General features: G+C 53.4%; 2 protein-coding genes across 4 annotated transcripts in view; both read right to left on the bottom strand.

Moving 5' to 3' along the window:
• The window catches only part of MRPS16 (mitochondrial ribosomal protein S16), a 320,729-nt gene extending 317,084 nt beyond the window's left edge, over positions 1 to 3,645 (bottom strand). The window contains exons 1-4 of one of the 3 annotated variants that reach the window (XR_011682648.1): positions 1,734 to 3,645; positions 1,399 to 1,656; positions 1,091 to 1,319; positions 319 to 1,040 (exon numbers count right to left, since the gene is read on the bottom strand). Coding sequence is in view for 1 of the 3 variants with exons in the window: in XM_071449137.1 (XP_071305238.1) it covers positions 1,174 to 1,319; positions 1,399 to 1,656; positions 1,734 to 1,998 (669 nt within the window). In the remaining 2 variants the exon portion in view is untranslated. Of the gene's footprint in view, positions 1 to 318; positions 1,320 to 1,398; positions 1,657 to 1,733 lie in introns of those variants that run through there. The other 2 variants (XR_011682649.1, XM_071449137.1) reach the window with 2 other exon arrangements.
• A 226-nt stretch (positions 3,646 to 3,871) lies between these two features.
• TMEM51 (transmembrane protein 51) lies at positions 3,872 to 15,221 on the bottom strand. The gene is made up of 3 exons (XM_071449136.1): positions 15,118 to 15,221; positions 6,507 to 6,924; positions 3,872 to 5,016 (listed from the first exon to the last, which is right to left on the bottom strand). Exons 2-3 carry the CDS (start codon positions 6,842 to 6,844, stop codon positions 4,605 to 4,607), a joined length of 750 nt encoding a protein of 249 aa, XP_071305237.1. The 5' UTR covers positions 6,845 to 6,924; positions 15,118 to 15,221; the 3' UTR covers positions 3,872 to 4,604.
• Positions 15,222 to 19,690: the final 4,469 nt, after the last annotated feature.

The following is a 19,690-nucleotide window of genomic DNA, read 5'->3' as shown; positions in this document are numbered from 1 at the left end:
CACTTGTACAGAAGCAGGGAAAATGAGGAGAGGGGTGGAGAAGAGACCTAATGGTTTTCACATGTTTGTAATTAAGCAACCTGTAACCATTTCAGCATGTCTGCAGCTCACTCAGCCTCTGCTGTGTCACTCAGAAAAACCTCATGATTTCAGAACTTCTGCTGTTCTTTGGTTGGAAAAATAAATTTTTTCAATAATAAAATAAAATAAAATTTATATATATAAATATAGTATGTATCTAGTGTATATAAGGCATATTGGGAAGTGTTTAAGTGTTCTCTAGACAATTTATTTTCTACAAATGAATAATTAAGCATCTTGCACTCTACAGGAGATACAGTTTATTAAAAAAAGAATATGTGTAAAAAGGTTCTTAATGTGTTTTCCCTCCCTCAGGGGTTGGTTGCACTGGCAGCTTTATTGAGATGCAACACTGGAAACTTTTCTTTGCCTGACATTTGTAGACTCATTTAAGTGTTGCACAAAGGAAACCCCAAAAAGCTCAGGGGTCCAACTAAGGTAGGAGAGACTTTGGTGGTTTCTTGTCTCTTGGACCAGGGTCAAATATGGGATTAAATAGTAGGATTTGTAAAGAGGGACTGGGGGAGCGAGTTGCATGAGACTGAAATTTTCTCTTTTGCTTTTAAATGAACAAACAGTCCCAGAACCTCTCTGGAGAGTTAACAGGAAACCAACTGCACTTGGATTTGCACCTGTCTGTGCCGGGCCTGCCCTGCACCCTCTGCACTGCTCTGTGACAGTAACTCACAGCCAGGAGTCAAAACTCTGCAGAGCACCTGGAAACAACGGCAAACCTGGGGAATTCCCTCCTGGAACGCTCCTGTAGCTGCATTAGAGCAGCAGAGCCTCTTCTATGCACCACACGTGGCAACGGTGACTCTGACCGAGAGGAGTCTGGAGAAAGCAGCAGAGGGACGGTGCAGAGTGCAGAGGTAACGCTTTAATGGGGTCAGATGCACTGACAGGGCAGGAGAGACCTCGGGCCCGGGAAGGCCGGAGCAGCCCCGGGCCGCAGCAATCTGGGGCCGCAGCGGTCCCGGGCCGGAGCACACCCGGGGCCGGAGCACACCCGGGGCCGGAGCAGTCCCGAGTCCGTGCACACCCGGGCCGGAGCAGCCCCGGGCCGCTCGGGACGCTCCCGGCCGGGCCGTATCAGGGCGCGGTGCCGCTGTCGGTGCCGGGCTCGGCCGAGCCGTCCGCAGGGGCAGCCTCCGGCTGCTGCTCGCGCTGTCGCCGCCGGCGCAGCCTCTCGGCGCCGGTCACCGTCATGGGGTGGAGCGGCAGGAACCCCGCCAGCCCTGCCCGGTGAGACGCGGTGAGAGCGGCACCGAGCCCGGCCCGCCCGCCCCCATCCATCCCTGCCCCCCCCAGGCCTACCCAGGAGCTTCTCGGCGGGCCGGGAGAGCTGCGCGCCGCAGCCCAGCCAGTAGCGCAGCCGCTCCAGGTTGAGCCCCGCCACCTTCTCGCCGTGCGCGTTGGGCAGCGGGTCCAGGCAGCCGAGCTGCTCCAGGTACTTCCCGTCGCGGGCGCGCCGGCTGTTGGCCGCCACGATGCGGAAGAACGGCCGGTTGGTGCAGCCCCCCAGTGCGAAGCGGATGACGACGTGGCCGCCGCGGCCCCTCAGGAGGCGGCTCCCTGCGGAGAGAGCGCGGGGCGGTCACGGCCGGGCCGGACCGGGCCGAGCGGGGCCGCTCCGGGCCCGCCGCACTCACCGAGCTGCACCATGGCGGCGGCACGGCCCGCGCGCGGCGCGCAGAGGTGACGTAAGGGGCAGGAAGGCGCGCGGTGGCTGCCGGGAGTTCGAGTCCCGGGGATGACGTCATTGGGGAATCCCAATGTCGCCGCGATGCTGCGGTGGAGCCGGGGGTGGGGGGAGCACGGGCTCCCCAAAAAAGGAGGGTACAGCCCCAAAATACCTGAAAATTCACAGGGACGGTGGGCGTGTGTGCAAAATACTGAAACTGCGGAGTTTGTCATTGTTATATCTGTTGACAAATAATGGTGCTTATATAAAAATTGATTTTAAAATAACCCCCCGTATCTGCTGTATCATACACAAGATTTGAGAATATAAGAAATTCAGATCTACCTTAGCCAGTGCATCTCTGTCCCGTGCTTTCCTTTTCCCTACCAAACTGCCCGCGTTTCTTCAGCAGAGGGAGCTCCAGCTTTACGTTTGCTCCTCGCCTTTCCCAAGGATTGCCCAGAGGAGCTGGGAGCGAGTTCCTGCTTCTGGAGCCTTCCCTGGGCAGCAGCACCCACCCAGCTCTGCTGGGTACCTTTCCCTGGAGATGTCCCCCGGCCTCACCCTGACCTGGCAGCTGTTGACAAAGGTGCCCTGGGGGGAGTTGAAGTCCTGGAGGATGAAGCTGTTGTCTGAGATGGAGAATTCCAGGGCTGCAGGGCGATCTGCTCCCCCTGCAGACTGGGAGCAGGCGAGGCACAGGCAGGGGACGCCGCTGGAGGTGGCTCCAGGTTCATCCCTGCTTTTCCAAGCCCATTTTCTGGCCGTCAGTCCCAGCACAAACTGTGCTCCACACTTTGCACATCGCCCTCCCCTTTTAGGATGCTCAGCTGCCTCGGCCCCACCTGCAGGACGATGTCGGCCCCTCTGTGGCTCCCCATGGTCCTGGTGTAGGATTCCAGCTGGAAACACCCTGAGTGCTTTGGAAAGGCTCTCCTTGCCCGGCCCCCTCACCTGCAAGGCTTGCACCAAGAAACCAACTTCTCCTTCAGGAACCTCCCACCCAACACAACCTGAGCCATGAATGCTTCAACCAACTCAAGCACCAGAATTGCACAAAATGACCCCAAAAGTGGCCATGTCCCAGCTGGCAGTGGGGCTGCAGTAGCCTTGGAAACCTTGGCCATGCTGCTGCCTGCCTGGCTGAGTTTTTCCTGTTGGCTTTGTTCAGTTCAGGGTTTTTCTTCTTCTTTTTCCAAGCAACAATCCTGGCAGCACAACACAGCTCCATGCTGGAGATGGGGATGCCCATGGAGCAGCATCTGCTGATGGATCACAAACCTTGGGAAGGGCCAAGCATGCACGAGTACACAACACACACAGAGACACAGGGTGTACAACACACACACACAATGTACAAAACACACACAAAATGTACAAAACACATACACACAATGTACACCACACACACACACAACATGCAAAACACACACACAACATAAAAACACACACATAATGTACAAAATACACACATAATGTACAAAACACACACACCCCCAATTCACACAACACACACATTCAACATAAAACACACACACAACATAAAAAACACACACAATGTACAAAACACACACACTCAATGTACACAATACACACAATGTACAAAATGCACTCACAACTTAAAAAACACACACACAGTGTACACAACACACACACAACGTGCACCACACACAGTGCACCACACACAATGTACACAACACACATAATGTGCACAACACACAGACACTCAATGTAAAATACACACATGATGTACAAAAAACACACATAACATTTACAACACACACTCAATGTACACAACACATATACAATGTACACAACACACAATGTACACAACACACACACATAAAACACACACACTGTACACAATACACACACAATGTAAAAAACACACACAATGTACACAACACACACAATGTACACAACACACAAAATGTACACAACACACACAATGTACACAACACACACACACATTTACAATGCACACACAATGCAAAACTCACACACAATGTACACAACACACACAACATAAAAAACACACACACAACGTACACAACACACACACAATGTACACAACACACACTCACAATGTACAAAACACACAGCAAACACGACATACAAAACATTTATTCAGACCAGCCTGCCTGCACAGGATGCTCAGCAGTGGTTTCACCCCTGGCTCTGGCACTCCCAAGCCCCCAGAGTCACCCACTTGCCTCGAATGGAGCACAAAAGGCAGCAGGGAAAGCAGCAAGGCAGGAGATCCATCCTCTCCCTGAGGAGCAGGAGGCCCCTTCAGCTGCTTCCCACCAGCCAGCAGAGACCTTGGCAGGAGTCAGGGCTGGCTCAGGGCCACCAGCCCAGCCCAGCTGGGAGCCAGGGAGAGCCCTGGTGCTTCTCTGGCAATGTGCTTCCCCTTCCTCAGAAAGAAAAGACAGCCGAAAAAAGAAACATTTCACTTTTCCACTTGGAAAATCCTTCTGCAACATCACTTTGGTGGCTTGGAAAAGTCTTGCTGGAAGAGAGGGGGAGAGGAGATGAGAGGATGCACTGGGTGGTCTCATTTCAAACACCACAAGTGACACTTTTGGCATGTCCAGCCTTCATTTACTTCACAGCAGCAGAACTTGTGGTGTTCAGGTTTCTTTCCCCACAGTCTTTTGTAAAACCCAGTCCCAGGGAAAACGAGTCCCATCCTTGTGCCACGGCACGTCCTCCACGTGGCAGCTTCCAGGGAGCCCTGGCTGCTGCTGCCCCCCCACACCAACCCCCTCTTGGCACGGTGGGTTTTAGAAAACCCTCAACCAAGCAGCATCACAGATTCCTCCATTTTTTTTTTTTTTTAAGGCATTTGCTGGCCCACTGGCATTTTCTCCTGGATCTCCTCATACTTGGGCGGAGGCGTGAGGGGCTCTATGGTGATAGGGACGCTGCTGTTGCCCTGTGCCAGGTTTAGCCTGATGTCCTTCAGGTGCAGCTTCTCTGACTTGATCCTGCGCACCTTGAGGGGCTTGAGGCGCTTGCTGAGGCGGGAGCTGTGCCGGCTGGGCGGCCTCTCGGGGCCGGGCTCCGCGCCCGCCGCCCCCGGCGCCGCTCCGCCCTCCTCCAGCCCCGCCAGGGACTCGTAGGAGGGCAGGGACACGCTGAGCCTGTTGCTCCTGTCCGAGTCTCTGGGCTCCGAGTAGCCCGTGTTCATCACCTCCTCATAGCTGGGCACGTAATATTGGGAAGAGACGTCTTCATCCTCTTCTTGGCTGGAGGGGAAAGAGTTAAGTCTGGGTAGCACAGCTTCGTTTGGGAAGGGGATGGGGAGGGAAGAATAAAACCACCCCACCCCAGCAGAAATAGTTTTTGCCCTTCTCCATTATATTCCAGTTTCCTTTTGCTTGACAGAATAAATACTGACCCCACCTAAGTTCAGACAGATTTTATTTTCTTGTGACTTATGGCCATATTTGATCATCACTTTCTCTGCCCACAGACCCTTTCCTATTGCCCAGCAGTGATTTCTTCTCTCAAGAGAACATCACTTTCTCTCCTCTCCTCCACTCACAAAAATCAGTCAAAATACATTAGAAAACGACATCACCCCTCTGTCTTTGTCATTCTGATGTCTTATGGGTTGGGTACCTTGGGTTTTTCTGCAAAGAGATTCAGCTCTATGCCACCTGCACACAATACTTGCCATTTCTCTGGCATTCTGAACTTAACTTTCCAATCAAACATGGAAAATCACTTCTCTCCAAGGGTCTGCAGACCCTGACCAGAGCCAGCAGAGCCACTGTCCCCTCCTGTCCCCTTGCACCCCACACTGTCTCAGTGCTCCCCTGCCTGCTGTGGCAGCAGCCTTTGCTCTCCCTGAGCAAACAGCTGAGCCCTGCAGATTTTCACTGGGTCTAAACTCCAAGGCCAGTCTCCAAGGCTCTTTGGCACCTTGGCTGCACCCAGCCAGGCAGAGCCAGCCCCTCCCCTGCGTTAGGAGTCACATCTGGGTAGCACAGCTTCATTTGGGAAGGGGACGGAGAGGGAAGAATAAAACCACCCCACCCCATCAGAAATGGGGGTGAAATTTTTGCCCTTCTCCATTAAATGCCATCTGGCTGCTCTCCTGCTCTCTGTGTCACCCAGGACCTGCTCAGATTCCCTCAGCTCACTCCTTGTGCCAGCCCAGCCAGGAGTGGCACCTCTCCCAACGCTGCCCTGGCCTCAGTCTGCCTAGACCCCACCTCACACACCAGTGGGGCTCCCTTCCACTCACAGCTGCATAAATGCAGCTGGAGCCATTCCTTCCCCACCTCCAGGACACACCAAAACCTTTAGCTATGGTATTTGCTTCCTCATTTCAGCACAGGCTGCCTTCCTCCGATGTCGCTATAGGACACGAAAGAACACGAGCACACATCGCTGTTCTCAAGGTGAAGAAAGAAGGGAAGTTTATTTTCTGACTCCAACATTTATAGTTTTCTAAGAGTGACAGTGGATTGGAGGGTGACAGTGCCACCTCTCCAATGACACTGGACAAACCAACAGTCCATCAAATTTCTCTTCTTCTATAAAAGAGTGCAAAACAATGAGCCATTTACAGGAAGGGTGTGAGAAAGTTTGCTACAAGAACGTCAACATCAGAGGGCTTAGAAAATCTTAAAAAATCAGGGTGACACTCCAGATCCTCCTGAGTAACAACATCCCTTGGCTTCATTCCCACCCCAATCCCGCTCCCTTTGTCCCCAGAACCCCTCCTCACCTGTCCTCCTGCTGCGAGGGCTCTGCAGACGCCTGGCGCTGCACGTGAGCGATGGAGAGCTCCTGGCTCTGCCTCTTCTTGTCGCGGACGTTGAGGCAGAGGGAGAGCAGGAGCAGCAGCAGCCCGGCCCCCACCAGCACGTAGGCCACCGAGAAGGTTTTGCTCTTGAGGATGCCGCCGGAGCCGCGGTCGGGTTTGCTGCTGTTGCTGCCGGGTTTGTCGGGGGGCCCGAAGCCGGGCACCAGGTTCCACACGGCCATGATGATGCCCAGCACCAGCATGCCCAGCCCGATGGCCGTCAGGGCGTAGTGGGAGCCGTTGGCCCGGGACTGGGCCATGGCTGCGGGGGGCTGTGCCCACGGCACTGTCACCGCATGGCTCGGGGCACGGGGGCTGCAGCCCTGCTGGCATGAGAGCTCTGGGGACACAGGGAAAAACACCAGGCTGTGACTCCATCACCAACAAACCTCACAGCAGAACTAACTGTTATAATTGCACTTTTCAACTGATCCGCCTTCAGGATTATCCTCACAGGAGCCACCATCCTACTCACTGCCTCATACACCCTATACATGCTCATAACAGCACAACAAGGCACCCTCCCATCCCACATTGCCTCGGTCCAAAACTCCTCCACACGAGAGTGGTGAGTGCATGGCACACAGCAGAGGCTCTGCAGCCACCACGGCATCAGTTTAACCAACTGACACTGGAATCTCAAGCTGATCCTCTCTAGCACCATCCTAATCATTGAGAAGCTATGAGCCAGCATGTCACAGACGTCTTTTATGAAAAATCCTTTCCTTAGGATATTTCCTCCTGAGAAGCTGAGAGGCCTCAGGAACAAAATGTAACCAATGGTTATCTGCTGCTGTGGAATGCAACAGGTGCATCTGGGATTGGTCTCATGTGGTTGTTTCTAATTAATGGCCAATCACAGCCCAGCTGGCTCAGACTCTCTGTTTGAGCCACAAGACTTTGTTATCATTCTTTCTTTTTCTATTCTTAGCCAGCCTTCTGATGAAATCTTTTCTTCTATTCTTTTAGCATAGTTTTAATATAATATATATCATAAAATAATAAACCAAGCCTTCTGAAACATGGAGTCAGATCCTCATCTCTTCCCTCATCCTTGGACCCCTGTGAACACGGTCACACCAGCATTTGCTTTTAAGCTAAAGAAAGAGGCCTCTCCCCCTCCTTAATGGTTTGCCTCAACTAAACCCCAGCCCCTGATTTTTTATTGTGCTTACTTCATGATTCACCTTCTCCTTAATCATCCCACCTAAACTCCTGTCATTGGTATCGATAAACCCCCATCTAACAAACCACCCATCACCCCAAGCACCACTCCCTGGACCTGACCCTCTCACAAATCTCAGTCATCTCTCCTCAAGCTGAGGAGTTCATGTCAGGATACAGCAGGGTAGATCCTTCCTGGATCCTTCCTCATCCCCATCCTTCACTACTTTCTCAGCTGTAATATCCAGCGACCTTTGAAAGCAATCCAATCACTGATGTTTGCTAAGGGCTTAGGTTGCCTGTCCTTAGGAGTGTGATAACTGACAGCTTCACAGCACCAAAAGAAGGCCATCAAAATCGATTTCAAGAGCTGTTGTCAATGCAAACCAACCTGGAAGTGCTCAGAAACCCACCTCTAGCTGAACAGCTTCTCCTCTCCCCCTGTTTGGGAGGGAGCAGGGCTCCTCACGGCGCTGGCTGCCTGCCCTGAAATGCCTTCCTGCCCAGAGAACAGAAACCAAAACTGCCTCCCTCCCAGCCAGCTCGACCCTGTGGCTTCCCCTGGCTGTGCTGGCAAGGGCTGCCGGGATGGAGAGCCCTTGGTAGGGCCCAGGCTCACTCCAGACTGGCTCTGCCCTCCCTGGAGCAGCACACTGTGGTGCTGAGTGCCCCAGCTGCATCCCTCAGGGATGTTGAGCAGGACACTCCCACCCAGCCAGGCCAGGGGTGGGAACTCTTCCTCTGACTGTTTTCCAAGTCACCAGGACCAAATGCGCTCGATTTCCAAAAATAAACACACAGAGCCACATTTCCTGCCCTCTGGTCCAGTGACCCATGGGTGGGCAGCTTGCATCCTCACAGCAGAACTGCCCCATCTGCAGCCCAGTGAGCTGTGCAGGTTTATGGATGTGCCACGTCTGGGATCTCTCCTTCCCTCCCTGGCTTCTTTATGCCAGGTTGGGCTGGAGGTGGCTGTGGTCTGTGCTGTCAGTGGTGATATATCCACACATCCCCTCACACCCTTCAGCTCAACCTCCCGAGCTCCAAAGTTTCATGTTTGCTTGTTTAGCTTGAGTGCACGCCCAGTTTGCAGGGTCAAGGGCCAGAATAAAACAGCACTCCCGGAGAACAGAGCGGCTGCAGCAGGAACAGACACGCACGCCAGCCTGGAGAGGAGGAATCTGCAGAGCAACTTCCCTGCCACTGCCTGTGCCCCAGCATGGCTGGGGAGACTCCCAGAGGGATGTCCCAGCCCCTCTGCACACAGCCCTGGCCCCACATGGCTCTGGGCAGGGTAAAGTCTTGTCCCCCATGGCTTTCTGGGGTTCTGGGACACCCAGGAGCTGCAGATCCCAGCCCAGTGGGAGCTGCCACAGGCAGGCAGGGACAAGCCCGTCATTCCCTGCCATGCCAGCTCCAGCACAGGCTGCTGCTCTGTGTGCTCCTGGGGGAAGGAATCCACTGAGCCCAGCTTTAATTCCATCCTAGTGAGCAGCTGTTGAGGATGTGGAAAGCACCCAAAATGTCCTCACCTGCATCCCAAGAGCCACCCTCCCACCCAAGCGCTTCCAAGCCTGCCACTGGTGGTACCAGCACTGCCCTCTGCCCTCCCACACAAAGGTTTTGCTCCCTGCTTGAGCCCTGTGGACTTTTTCCCTCACCTGATGATCCAGCTGAGCTCCCATCCTTGCCACAAACACATCAGCCAGCCAAGACTTCACTTGAGAACAGCTGTGATGGCCTCGGGGCAGGAAAATGGCACTGCACCCACGGTGGGCACAGAACACACACACGGCTGGGCACATCCACCCATGGTATCCAAAGCTCTGTGCCTGCTCTCCGCCTCTGTGCCTCCCCTCAGGCACCTCAGTCCTGGAAGTGGGCAGGAATTCAGCTCCTACGTCACCCCTGTGCCTGGAAGTTTTTTACAGATCCATTGCAGTGCTACCCATCAGCCCAGCAATCAGATTAAAGCAGGAGACTTGCTATTCCAGTCTATTTCTCCATTGAATTAGCTGCTCTCCTGGCTTCCCAGAGCTGTTCCTATCGCTGCTCCAACAGTGCCCTGACGTCAGTATCCCGGGAAGGGAGCTGCTGCTGCCTCTGCCTCAGCTCCAGCACTGTCTGGAACCTCATCCCAGCACCACAGAATGGTTTGGGTTGGAGGAACCTTAAAGCTCATCTCACCCCACCTCCTGCCCTGGGCAGGGACAGCTTCCACTATCCCAGGCTGCTCCAAGCTCCATCCAACCTGGCCTTGAATACTCCTAGGGATGGGGCAGCCACAGCTTCTGTGGGCAAACCTGTGCCAGGGCCTCACCACCCTCACAGAGAAGAATTTCTTCCTAAATATCTGGTTCAAATTATCCCTCTTTGACTTTAGAATCATCTCCCCTTGTCCTTTCACAGCAGGCCCTGTAAAAAGTTTGTCCCCACATCAGGTGGGTGAGCAATGCCTGAGTTTTTCAGCCCCTAGAGCCCCCTTCCCTTTTCCCTGCAAACCAGACCCCCTCCATCCCGTGCCCTGCCCTGGCAATGATTTACACCAGGATCTCCAAACCATTAAACTCCTCCAGCACAAGCCCGGGGGCACCCACACCTCCTCTGGGCTTCCCGCACCTCTGCCCTACTCCTGCAGCTGCGGAGCCCTTCCGGGATGCTCTTGCGACATCTCCACGTGTTAATTGGGCCCGGGAAGGTTCGCGATAAGCCCGTTCTCAGCACCACATGCCCCGAAGGCTCTGGCACGGGCAGCCAGGTGGAGCAGCAGCAGCAGGAACAGTTTCCCTGGATGGGACACAGACCCCCCGACAGGGTCAGCCCGGATCGCGTTGCACACGCCGCTGCCCCGGGAGGAGCTGTGGCCCTGCTGTGACTCACGAGGAAGCCCGGCACCCCTGCTGCCCTCCCAGCGCCCACGCTCCTCTGCCCTCCACAACCTTTGGATTTTTCCCTGCCGTGACATCAGCTTCCCACTCACGCTCCAGCAGCAGCGCCTCTGTCACAGGATCACGGGAGGTGAGGCTGCAGTCCAGGGAACCTGTCCAGGGAACAGGTCGAACCCCCATGCAGTCACCAGACATGGGATGAGCTCCAGGGCTTCCTCACTGCCCACAGTGACACAGCCCCTCAGAGCTGCCTCCAAAAACCAGGGTGTGACTCCATCACCAGTCACACAACTCATGTTCTGAAAATTCTGGGGGAAAATAAACCCGTTCTCCAACCATCCAAAGATTCCAGTCTCCTCTCTGTTAGATTACAAGGCTCTCCCTTCATCTTCATGCTTCCACCCAGAGAACCTGCTTATTAACCTCCTTCCCTGTTAATTGCTGGCCAGGCACATCCTCAGGAGCTTGTTCCTGCAATGGCCACAGCCTCGGGGCTCAACCCACCAGGGACATAAAGCAACAGGTCAGGACTTGGGAGGTATTTCATAGAGTCCCAGAATGTTTGGGTTTGGAAGGGATCTTAAAAACCATCTACTTCCAGCTCCCTGCCATGGTTTCTCTTATTTTGTCCCTCTTTGCTCCCCTGTTAGCCCTGCCCCAGGAACAGGGATGTTTCTGGCCAGCTGCAGCTCAGGGGATGCAGGGAATAGCCAGAGAAATCCAGCTGAGTCACAAAAAGAAGCACTGCTGCTGATTTAGACAATTTCTGATCTTTTGGACAAATCCCAGCCCATTTTAGAGCATCTCACCAGGGAATAGGAATCTGCAGGGACAGCCCCACACAGACTATCAGGGCTTTTCCACATTCTGCTTACGCTTCCTGCCTAGAGCACAGAAGAACACATCCACATCTCCATTGCCCACAGCATTCCCTACAGACATTTAAGAGTTATTTTACCCTCTTCTTAAATTTAATTTTTAACAACCCCTCCTCAGCTGTACCTTGTAGGGAACAGTGATGTTTTCCTCAAACCTTGCCCAAGGCTCTCCCACTCCAGAGGGAGCCCAGGGCCCCCAGCTCTGCCACTTCCTGCAAAACAAGGGCAAAGCCCATTCCCAGGCTCAGATTGCTGCAATCCACCCAGCTGGCCGTGGCCTCCACAGCAGAGCAACAGTGACCCACAAAACAGCCCATCTCCACAAGGCTGTGCCTGAGCATTCCCAAGCCATGTGCCCTGCCTCTGCCGTGTCCCTGGGAATCGTGGGCACAGCTGCCAAGGGTTTCTGAAGCAGCACAGATCACACAGGGCACGGGGGCCACACTGCAGAGCTGCCATCCTGACTGTGCAGCAGCCGCCACCTTGGCCTTTGCCACTGAGATACAAGAAACTGCCTCCCAGACTGCTTCTGCCCATAATTCCATTATATCCATGCAGGCAGTGCCTGCTGCAGGGGGCAGGGACAGGGAGTCCTTGCACGCTTGTGTTTGAGGACATTGCCATTTGTTCCTGGGGACAATGCTGCCACCCGGGCCACGCTGGCACCGCTCTGGGCAGGTCGGCGAGCCCTGGCTGTGTCCTGGTTGCTGTGCAAACACTGTCCCGGGGCTTTTCCTGCTCCAGCCTCGTTAGTGGGACCAACTGCCACACCAATGCTGCCAGGCCCAGCTCTGTTAAACCAGGCAGGGGGCTTGGGGTGATGCCTAAGGTTTTTAGCTTTTAATATTTTTCATATCTTTCATATAAAATATATTTAATGTTTTTCATGTATTTAATATTTTTCATGTATTTCCAGCCAGCCAGCCAGGTGGATTTATAGCTTTGCAGATTGTTGTAGGCTGTAAGTCCCAGTACTTTTCCTATCTTTCCTCTCTACATTTAGGAACAATAAGCTAACCTTAGATACACTTTCCCAAAATACTGTTTAGTCTTATTCCAAGAAGAGAATCCACTACAAGGATGTCCTGTTTTCCAAACAGAATCTGGACCAGACAAAACAAAAGTGGAGCAAAAAAAGCCTCTGGACTGCTTTCAGTGTGGCAGGACCCTGGAATTATGACCTAATCAACTAACCTTTTAATTGGAGAGTATAATAATAAGTATACTAATCAACTAAACCTATAAAATTGTAGAATTACTACACCATGTGTGATTTTTGCCATATTGTGTACCTGAAAGCTTTCAAGTAAAGGTTTGCTTTTGCATCCACTCTAAAACTGTTGTTGGGAAGATCTGTTCTATTTTCCAGGCAACAGGGCTGCCCACCTCTCTCCAGGGAGCTGAATTCCCTGTGCACCTAGGCCTGGGAAAATCCCAGCACTCATTCCTGCTTTCCTTTGGACACCACTTTGCACCTCAGAGTTTGGAATTTTATTTTTTTTTTTTTTAATTCTAATCTGCTGTTTCAGCTGAGATAAAGCCATTCCTCCACAGGCTCCCCCTGGTTTTTGTTCTGGGAGCTCACCCCAGATAACACCCAGACAAACACACCCTCCTCCAGAGCCTTCCAGCATGGGGAGACATTATCCACCTGCCCTTCTGATGTCCTCCGAAGGGGAACCCAGCATTCCTGCTTCCTCCCAGCCCCTCTGGAGTGCTTTAAGCTCCTCTGGAGCCCCTGGGTGATTATCTCCCCTTCCTGCAAGCCACTAACCTGGCACTTCTCACTGCCTGCCATCGGCCTCGCCTTCCTCATCCTCTGCCTGGATTTCCAGCAATGTGTTTTCCCCCAGCACAGCATCACCTCTTCCCATGCTTTTCCAACCAAAGAAAACCCACTGGGGACAGCCAGGGAGTCCCCAGGGCAGGAAGGGAGTGAGCAGTGATGCTGGAGGGCACAGAGCCAGCCTGGGGCACGGAGCAGCCGTGTTCCTCAAGGTGGGCACAGGTATTTTGATATGGAGGGAGGTTTACTGGGGATTACATCGCTCCAAGCCACCTGCACTGCTCACACAAGATATTTAACTGCTTCTACAGAGCCCTGACATCAGTTTCTGCCTGTGAAACACACTGGGAATGAGAAAAGCTGGAGCAGCACAGGGAGGCAGACACAGAGCTGGGCTGCTGGAGGCATCTCTCCTCCCGGGCTCCAGGCAGGAGGGCAGGCAGACAGCCCTGCCCAGCCCTGGCCCTCTGGCATCTCCTGCAGCACCGCCACGGCGCCAGGCACTGGCACTCAGCTCTCTCCAGGGCACCGGTGGCCAAACATTCCTCCTTCCCCAGCCACTTCCCTTCCCAAGGGTTTTCCAAGCCGTGTAATTACACAGCTAAAATCAAAGGTGTTTCTCGTCCTTCCGAGTCACCTGAGTCCAGGCCTGGGCTCACCAGCCCCACACCCACATGGTCTTCACTGATACCTGGGAGGTTTTCCCTTTCTGGCTCTCATGCCAGGACATCCAGGGCTGTGGACAGTTGGATTTGTTGTAGAGGGATGTGTTGTGCCAGCATCCCATCTGGCAGTGGCCTAGGTCTGCTCCAGAGAGGCTTTAAGGAGCAGGAAAGCCAGGACCACACCTCCAGGTGCAGCTTCAGCTCACCAGGCTCCATCCACCACACAGAGCCAAGGGTAACCCATCTCACACGGGACAAGCTCATGGAGCTGCTGGCTTCTGCTCACACATCCACACTTCCCAACAAAACCAGCCATGCTGTGCTCAGTGATGCACATCCCCACCAAAAATCCAAAATCCAACACCACCATCAGCAGACAACCACTCTGGGACACGCTCGGGAGACACTTGCAGGTTTGCCGAGCCCCTCAAAGCTCCAGGCCGTTCCTCTATGGGCGGCAATGGCACCACAGGAAGGGCCGAGCCCCAGTGACCGGCGCTGGGCTCACGGACCGCGCGGCCCCCACCGTGCCTGAGGGAATGTCCTTCCCCTTGGTTTTGTTTGCTCTCCCGACAGCCTGGCTCGCACACCGCTCCCGCACCTTCCCGGGGACATTCCCTGGCGCCCTCCCTGCTGCTGATCCTCCCTAAAGTGCAGCTGAAGGTCCCCAAACCACAGCCACTCTTCCCCCGCTCTCAGCACGGCCAGCCCGGTGCCTGCCAGGGCTGACGAGGCGCCCCAAGCCCAGGTGTCCCCAAGGGTGACCCCAAGGCCCCGCCGCTCCCCACACGCCGCCGCTCCCACTCCCTCACGCGTGTCCCCGCTCCGGGGGTGTTTGCTGCTGCTCTGAGGAGTGTTTGCTCCTGAGGGGAGTTTGCTCCCGCTTTGGGGGGTGTTTGCTCCCGCTTTGGGGGGTGTTTGCTTTTGCTTTGAGGGGAGCTCCCCCCGCTCTGCAGGTGTTTTCCCGAGCTTTGGAAGTGATTCCAGCTCAGCCCGAGCCGGACTCGGCTCCGACTCCCCTCCGGTCCCGTTCGCGATCCCGTTCCCGTTGGGACTGAGCCCAGCCCGCCCCGCTCCCGCTTCCCAGAGCTCCGAAGGGTCCCAGAACAGAGGGTCCCGTCCCCCCCCCCCGGTTCCCCCGACCCCACGTACCTCCGGCAGCGGCTGCGGTGGGTCCGGCGGAGCCGCTCCGCCCTCCCCGGCCCGGCCTCCGGGGCGGCGCTTCCCGGGACCGGCCCCGCCGCTGCCGCCCCGGGCACTGGGCTCCGTTCCGGGAAACAGCGGAGGGGCGGAACTGAGACTTCCAAAAGCAGCAGGGAGACTCCCACAAACCGCCAGGGAGACCCCCAGGACCAGGTGTGGGTCATACCTGGGATGCCGATCGCGTCACCCCCTCGGAGCTCTTGCAGCCCCTGCTTGATGCATCTCAGCCCCGCATCGCTGCTTTCAACCCAAACCGGAAATGGTTTGGGTTGGAAAGGACCTTAAAGCCCATCTCTGCCATGTCCAGGGACACCTTCCACCATCCCAGGTTGTTCCACACCTCATCCAACCTGGCCTTGGACACTTTCAGGGATGGGGCAGCCACAGCTTCTCTGGGCAACCTGAGCTAGGGCCTCACCATCCTCCCATAGAAAAATCTATTCCCAACACCTAATGAAAGTTTTAGTTTTTATTCTACAGTTTAAAACCCATCTTGTAATGGACCTGCTTTGTAAAACTCTTGTAACAATGAGCGGAGCCTTTACTCAATCAGTTCCAAGCTTTGTGTGCAGAAGCCCAATTTTGATGAACTCCAATCACTCAGGCTCATCACTGCATTCAACATAGCAGAGCCAAGCTTGCACTCACAGGGAGCCTGGAAAGCTCTTTTTATCAGTCTGCTGCCCTCTATAAACATTCCCAGTTAACCATTTGTGCGCTGGGAAGAGCAGTTCCAGGCACAGCCCTCACCATGGCTCCTGGCCACACGCCTTGGCCTCACAGCCAGACATTCCCATGGTTTCCAGACTGAGCCACGGGGAGCAGAGCTGGGCTCTGGCAAACTTCAGTGCAACTAACGCCGTGTCCAGTGTCACCTCTCCTTGGCTGCCATCCCAGCAGCAATGAGGATGTGTTTTTCCAGGCTCTTCTCACACCCAGCTGTAATAATAAACACCACCAAGGACTCAAATCCTGTTAGAGATGATACTCAGGGTGGGTTTTTTCCTGATCCAAGCAAAAAAAACTGCATCACTATGCTGCTGGACCAGCCACTGCAGTTTTTCCTGTCCCTTAAGCCCTGTGAGACCTTGTGGAGGCAAAAGCCATCGTGAACCTAATGAAACTTGTCACATCACCTGGCGTGACTCAGCTCCACAGCCCTGCCTTGGGGCCACTGGTGTTCAGGATGCTTGGGAAAGCCCCGCTGCTTCCCTGCATCTCTCCCTACCAGCACAATCCCACATGGAGCTGATGGTATTTTCCACTGACTCACCTGCCCGTGATACCTCCCCCCTCTAATCAAAGGGCAATTCCAAGAGCTGTGCTATAAAAAGAAATAATTATTAAACATAACTGCATTTTTTTTTCCCCTTGGATGGATTGTTTTGCATTTTTCCGCTTGGCCCCCGGCTCAGGCAAATTCGCCCCACTTCAGGTGGATTTCCCCCTCTCCTTCTCCACCTTCCTGTGTCAAACACAAACCCGACACCCAAGCAGCTCTGGCAGTCAGGAGACATAACAGGGAATTATTTTCTCTGTAGGAAAGGGGGGGAGCATGGACTTCCCACAGTGACTGTCACCAATCCGGCTCCGTGCCCGAGCCAGGTCACCCCCCTGCAGAGGCCCTGGGGACCATGAGCACAGAGGGGACATTCATAACCTGGCTCCTCACTCCACAAAGCTGAATATTGGCCAGGAATGGGCTTTTCAGTGGCACTGGAGCAGGATCAAGGAAGGGGGGGCTTGCCTTCACCCCTTGGATGGCTGCTAAAGCACTTGCCTCTCCCTGACACACATTCTCTGTGGGATAATGTATTCACATCCATCCCTTGGGCTCCTTTCCCTTTCCAGCTCTGCAGCCATCCCAATGTGGGGATTTATCTCTGGCAGTTCAAATCTTCTCCCTGCAAAAACTCCCTGCCCATCCCAGGCTGGGACTTTTCCAGGGTGATTATCCAGCCAGGTATGCAGGGTACAGAGCACAGGAATGGCAGGGTCGAAACTGGAGCCCCACCAGAGCCACCAGCAGGCAACAAAAAGAGCCTTTCAGAGGAGCATCTGATGCCCTGCTACGTGCAGAGATGCCAGGGGCTCACATTATCCTGCCTTAGAATTGCTCAGTGGGACATTTCCCTGCTTTTTCCTGCTCAAAGGTGCTCAAGATGTATGTTAAAGTCACCAGTGGAAGCCAGGACATGTTCCTGGATTCCTCCAAAACTTCCCAACAGTGAGGCAAAAGCACTGGGTGTCCAACTGACCCCTGGATACCCATGGCTGGATACCTTGTCCTGAAAGGGATAAAGCCCATCCCTGGGAGTCAAGCCACCAAACTGCACATTTATATTATACTGTAATATTATTATATTATAAAGCCATGGAATGATAGGACAAGGTGATATGGGATCAAACTGGCAGAGTGTAGATCTAGATTAGATATGAGGAAGAAATTTTTCCTTGTGAGGGTGGGGAAGCCCTGGCACAGGCTGCTCAGAGAAGCTTTGGCTGCCTCATCCCTAGAAGTGTCCAAGGCCAGGCTGGATGGGGTTTAGAGCAAACTGGGATTGTGGGAGGTGTCCCTGGTGGGATGAGATTGTCTCTAAGGTCTCTCCTGATTCAAACTATTCTGGGATTTGATGATTAATAGAGTTAACAGTTTCATCACAGATGAATGCTTGCCCTTTCCCTCCCTTTCCCAAGCTTCTTCATGTCCCCACAGTTTTCTTTGTTTAAACTCTGTATTTATCCTAATGTATGAAGGGCTGTAGAGCATGGGATATTCCTTCTTCAGTGGAAGTCATGTGGCCAAAACAATTCAGATTACATGATTTTAAATAGCACTATAATATTTTAGAAAGATGCCATATTGCAAATTCCACATGAAATAGTATATACTTGGCATGTTGTAAATCCATTTAAATGTATTACTGACATATATGAGATGTCACAGCTGTCACAATGTTAACAGATAATAAATGCCAGAAATATAAAATACAACTATATCTATACATCATATAAATATGATGTATAAATAAATAGATAAATAGAGATATATGATATAGATATAAATAAATAATAATATTATTAGATATAAATAAATAGATTAGATATAAATAGATAGATGTAATTATAGATAAATATATCTATACATCATATAAATATGATGTATAATGGAACATGGCAGGGCCCCAGCTTTGCCCCCAGGAGGAAAGCCCATCCCAGCCTGCTCCATGATGGGTTTCCTCAGATCCCATCCCAGCCCACACACACTGCTCTACAGTGTGTGATCTGTACTTTGCTCTGTACTTTTCTCTCTCTTCCTCATGCCTTAGTTCCTGCACCCCAATTTAGAGTCCCTGCCGGGCTGCAGGCTGGGAACCTGCCATGCAAGTGGGGAAAAAGAGGAAAAGCAGCTGCTTGGGAGGCATTTCCACTCGTTCCCGGTGGGAGGGTGTGACCTGCCAGCACCTCCTGGCGGGTGAGGATCCGGTGTCCCGGGGCTGCCGGGACCTGGCGGTGCCGGTCCAACCAGTCCAACCACCGTGCCAGGTCAGCGGCTGCTGCTTCCAGCACTCGCACGGCTGCAGCTGGAAAACTGTGTAAATAAAGGCACTGTGTTCACTGTAATAATAATAAATAACCTGCTGCTTCCTCCTGGAGCTGCTCCAGGGCTGCTGCATCCCAGTGGTGAAGCTCTGGTTTGGGCAGGACTTGGGAATACGAGAGCCAGGGCTTGAGGAGGACACAGCTGGAAGAGAAGGGCTATGGTGGTGTTGTGTGCCTGGTTATTTAAAAGCTGAGCAGAGATTAATGTAGCTGTTCAAAATTAAGAGCAGGTTGTGAATGAGAGGTGTTGTCCAAGAACAGGAAAATGCTGGAAGATCAACCACCAGCAGTGATAAAACTCCAAGGAAACCTTCTTACCTGGATTGGAGGCCTTGTCCAAGCTCCAGTGTCCCAGTTGGATGGAGTGGAGCCACTCATGCTCTGCTGGTGCTCATGGCTGTGTCAGTGGGAAGGCAAACAGGGGCTGCTGTGGGGACAGCTGCAGGGAGAGTGGCAGAGCAGGATGTCCCAAAGGAGGTGTACAGTGAGGGACACCACCAGGCACTGCTGCATCCCCTGGGCTGTGCAGGCGAGGGCTCAACCACACTTCCAGTGCTGGCTTTAAAAGCAGCACCAGGGGAAAACTGCTCCAGGGAAAACACTGAAAACAGGTGAGTCAATGACAGGCACATTCCCAAATTTTCAGCAGTTCTGAGCAATAAACCAGCAGCCCTTGACACCAGCTTTTGGGGAGATCACCATCACCCACACTCTGTGACCCACCCCATGCCAAACCTCAGCAACCTCCTGATGATTTATTCAGCTGTTTGGGGTACATCAATTTAGCTCTTTATCACCAAAAATCCAGCCAGGGGAGATCACCAACTAAAGCTATGGGGTGAATCAGTGTAGAGGCAGGAAATGTTCCAGACTCACCCTTGTTTCCCTGCTGTGACCTCTCAACCCCGTTCCTGATCCC

This window comes from Agelaius tricolor, unplaced genomic scaffold (genome assembly GCF_023055355.1).
Source record: "Agelaius tricolor isolate 1412-34295 unplaced genomic scaffold, bAgeTri1.0.p SCAF_28, whole genome shotgun sequence".
Classification (NCBI taxonomy): Eukaryota; Metazoa; Chordata; class Aves; order Passeriformes; family Icteridae; genus Agelaius; species Agelaius tricolor.
This window is presented reverse-complemented; position numbering and strand designations above follow the sequence as displayed.

Excerpts from the sequence above, each read along its gene's own strand:
- TMEM51 (XM_071449136.1), bottom strand. The coding sequence starts at position 6,844 with ATGGCCCAGTCCCGGGCCAACGGCTCCCACTACGCCCTGACGGCCATC. Across the intron at positions 5,017-6,506 it reads CCCTCGCAGCAGGAGGACAG|CCAAGAAGAGGATGAAGACG; the intron begins GTGAGGAGGGGT and ends TTTCCCCTCCAG.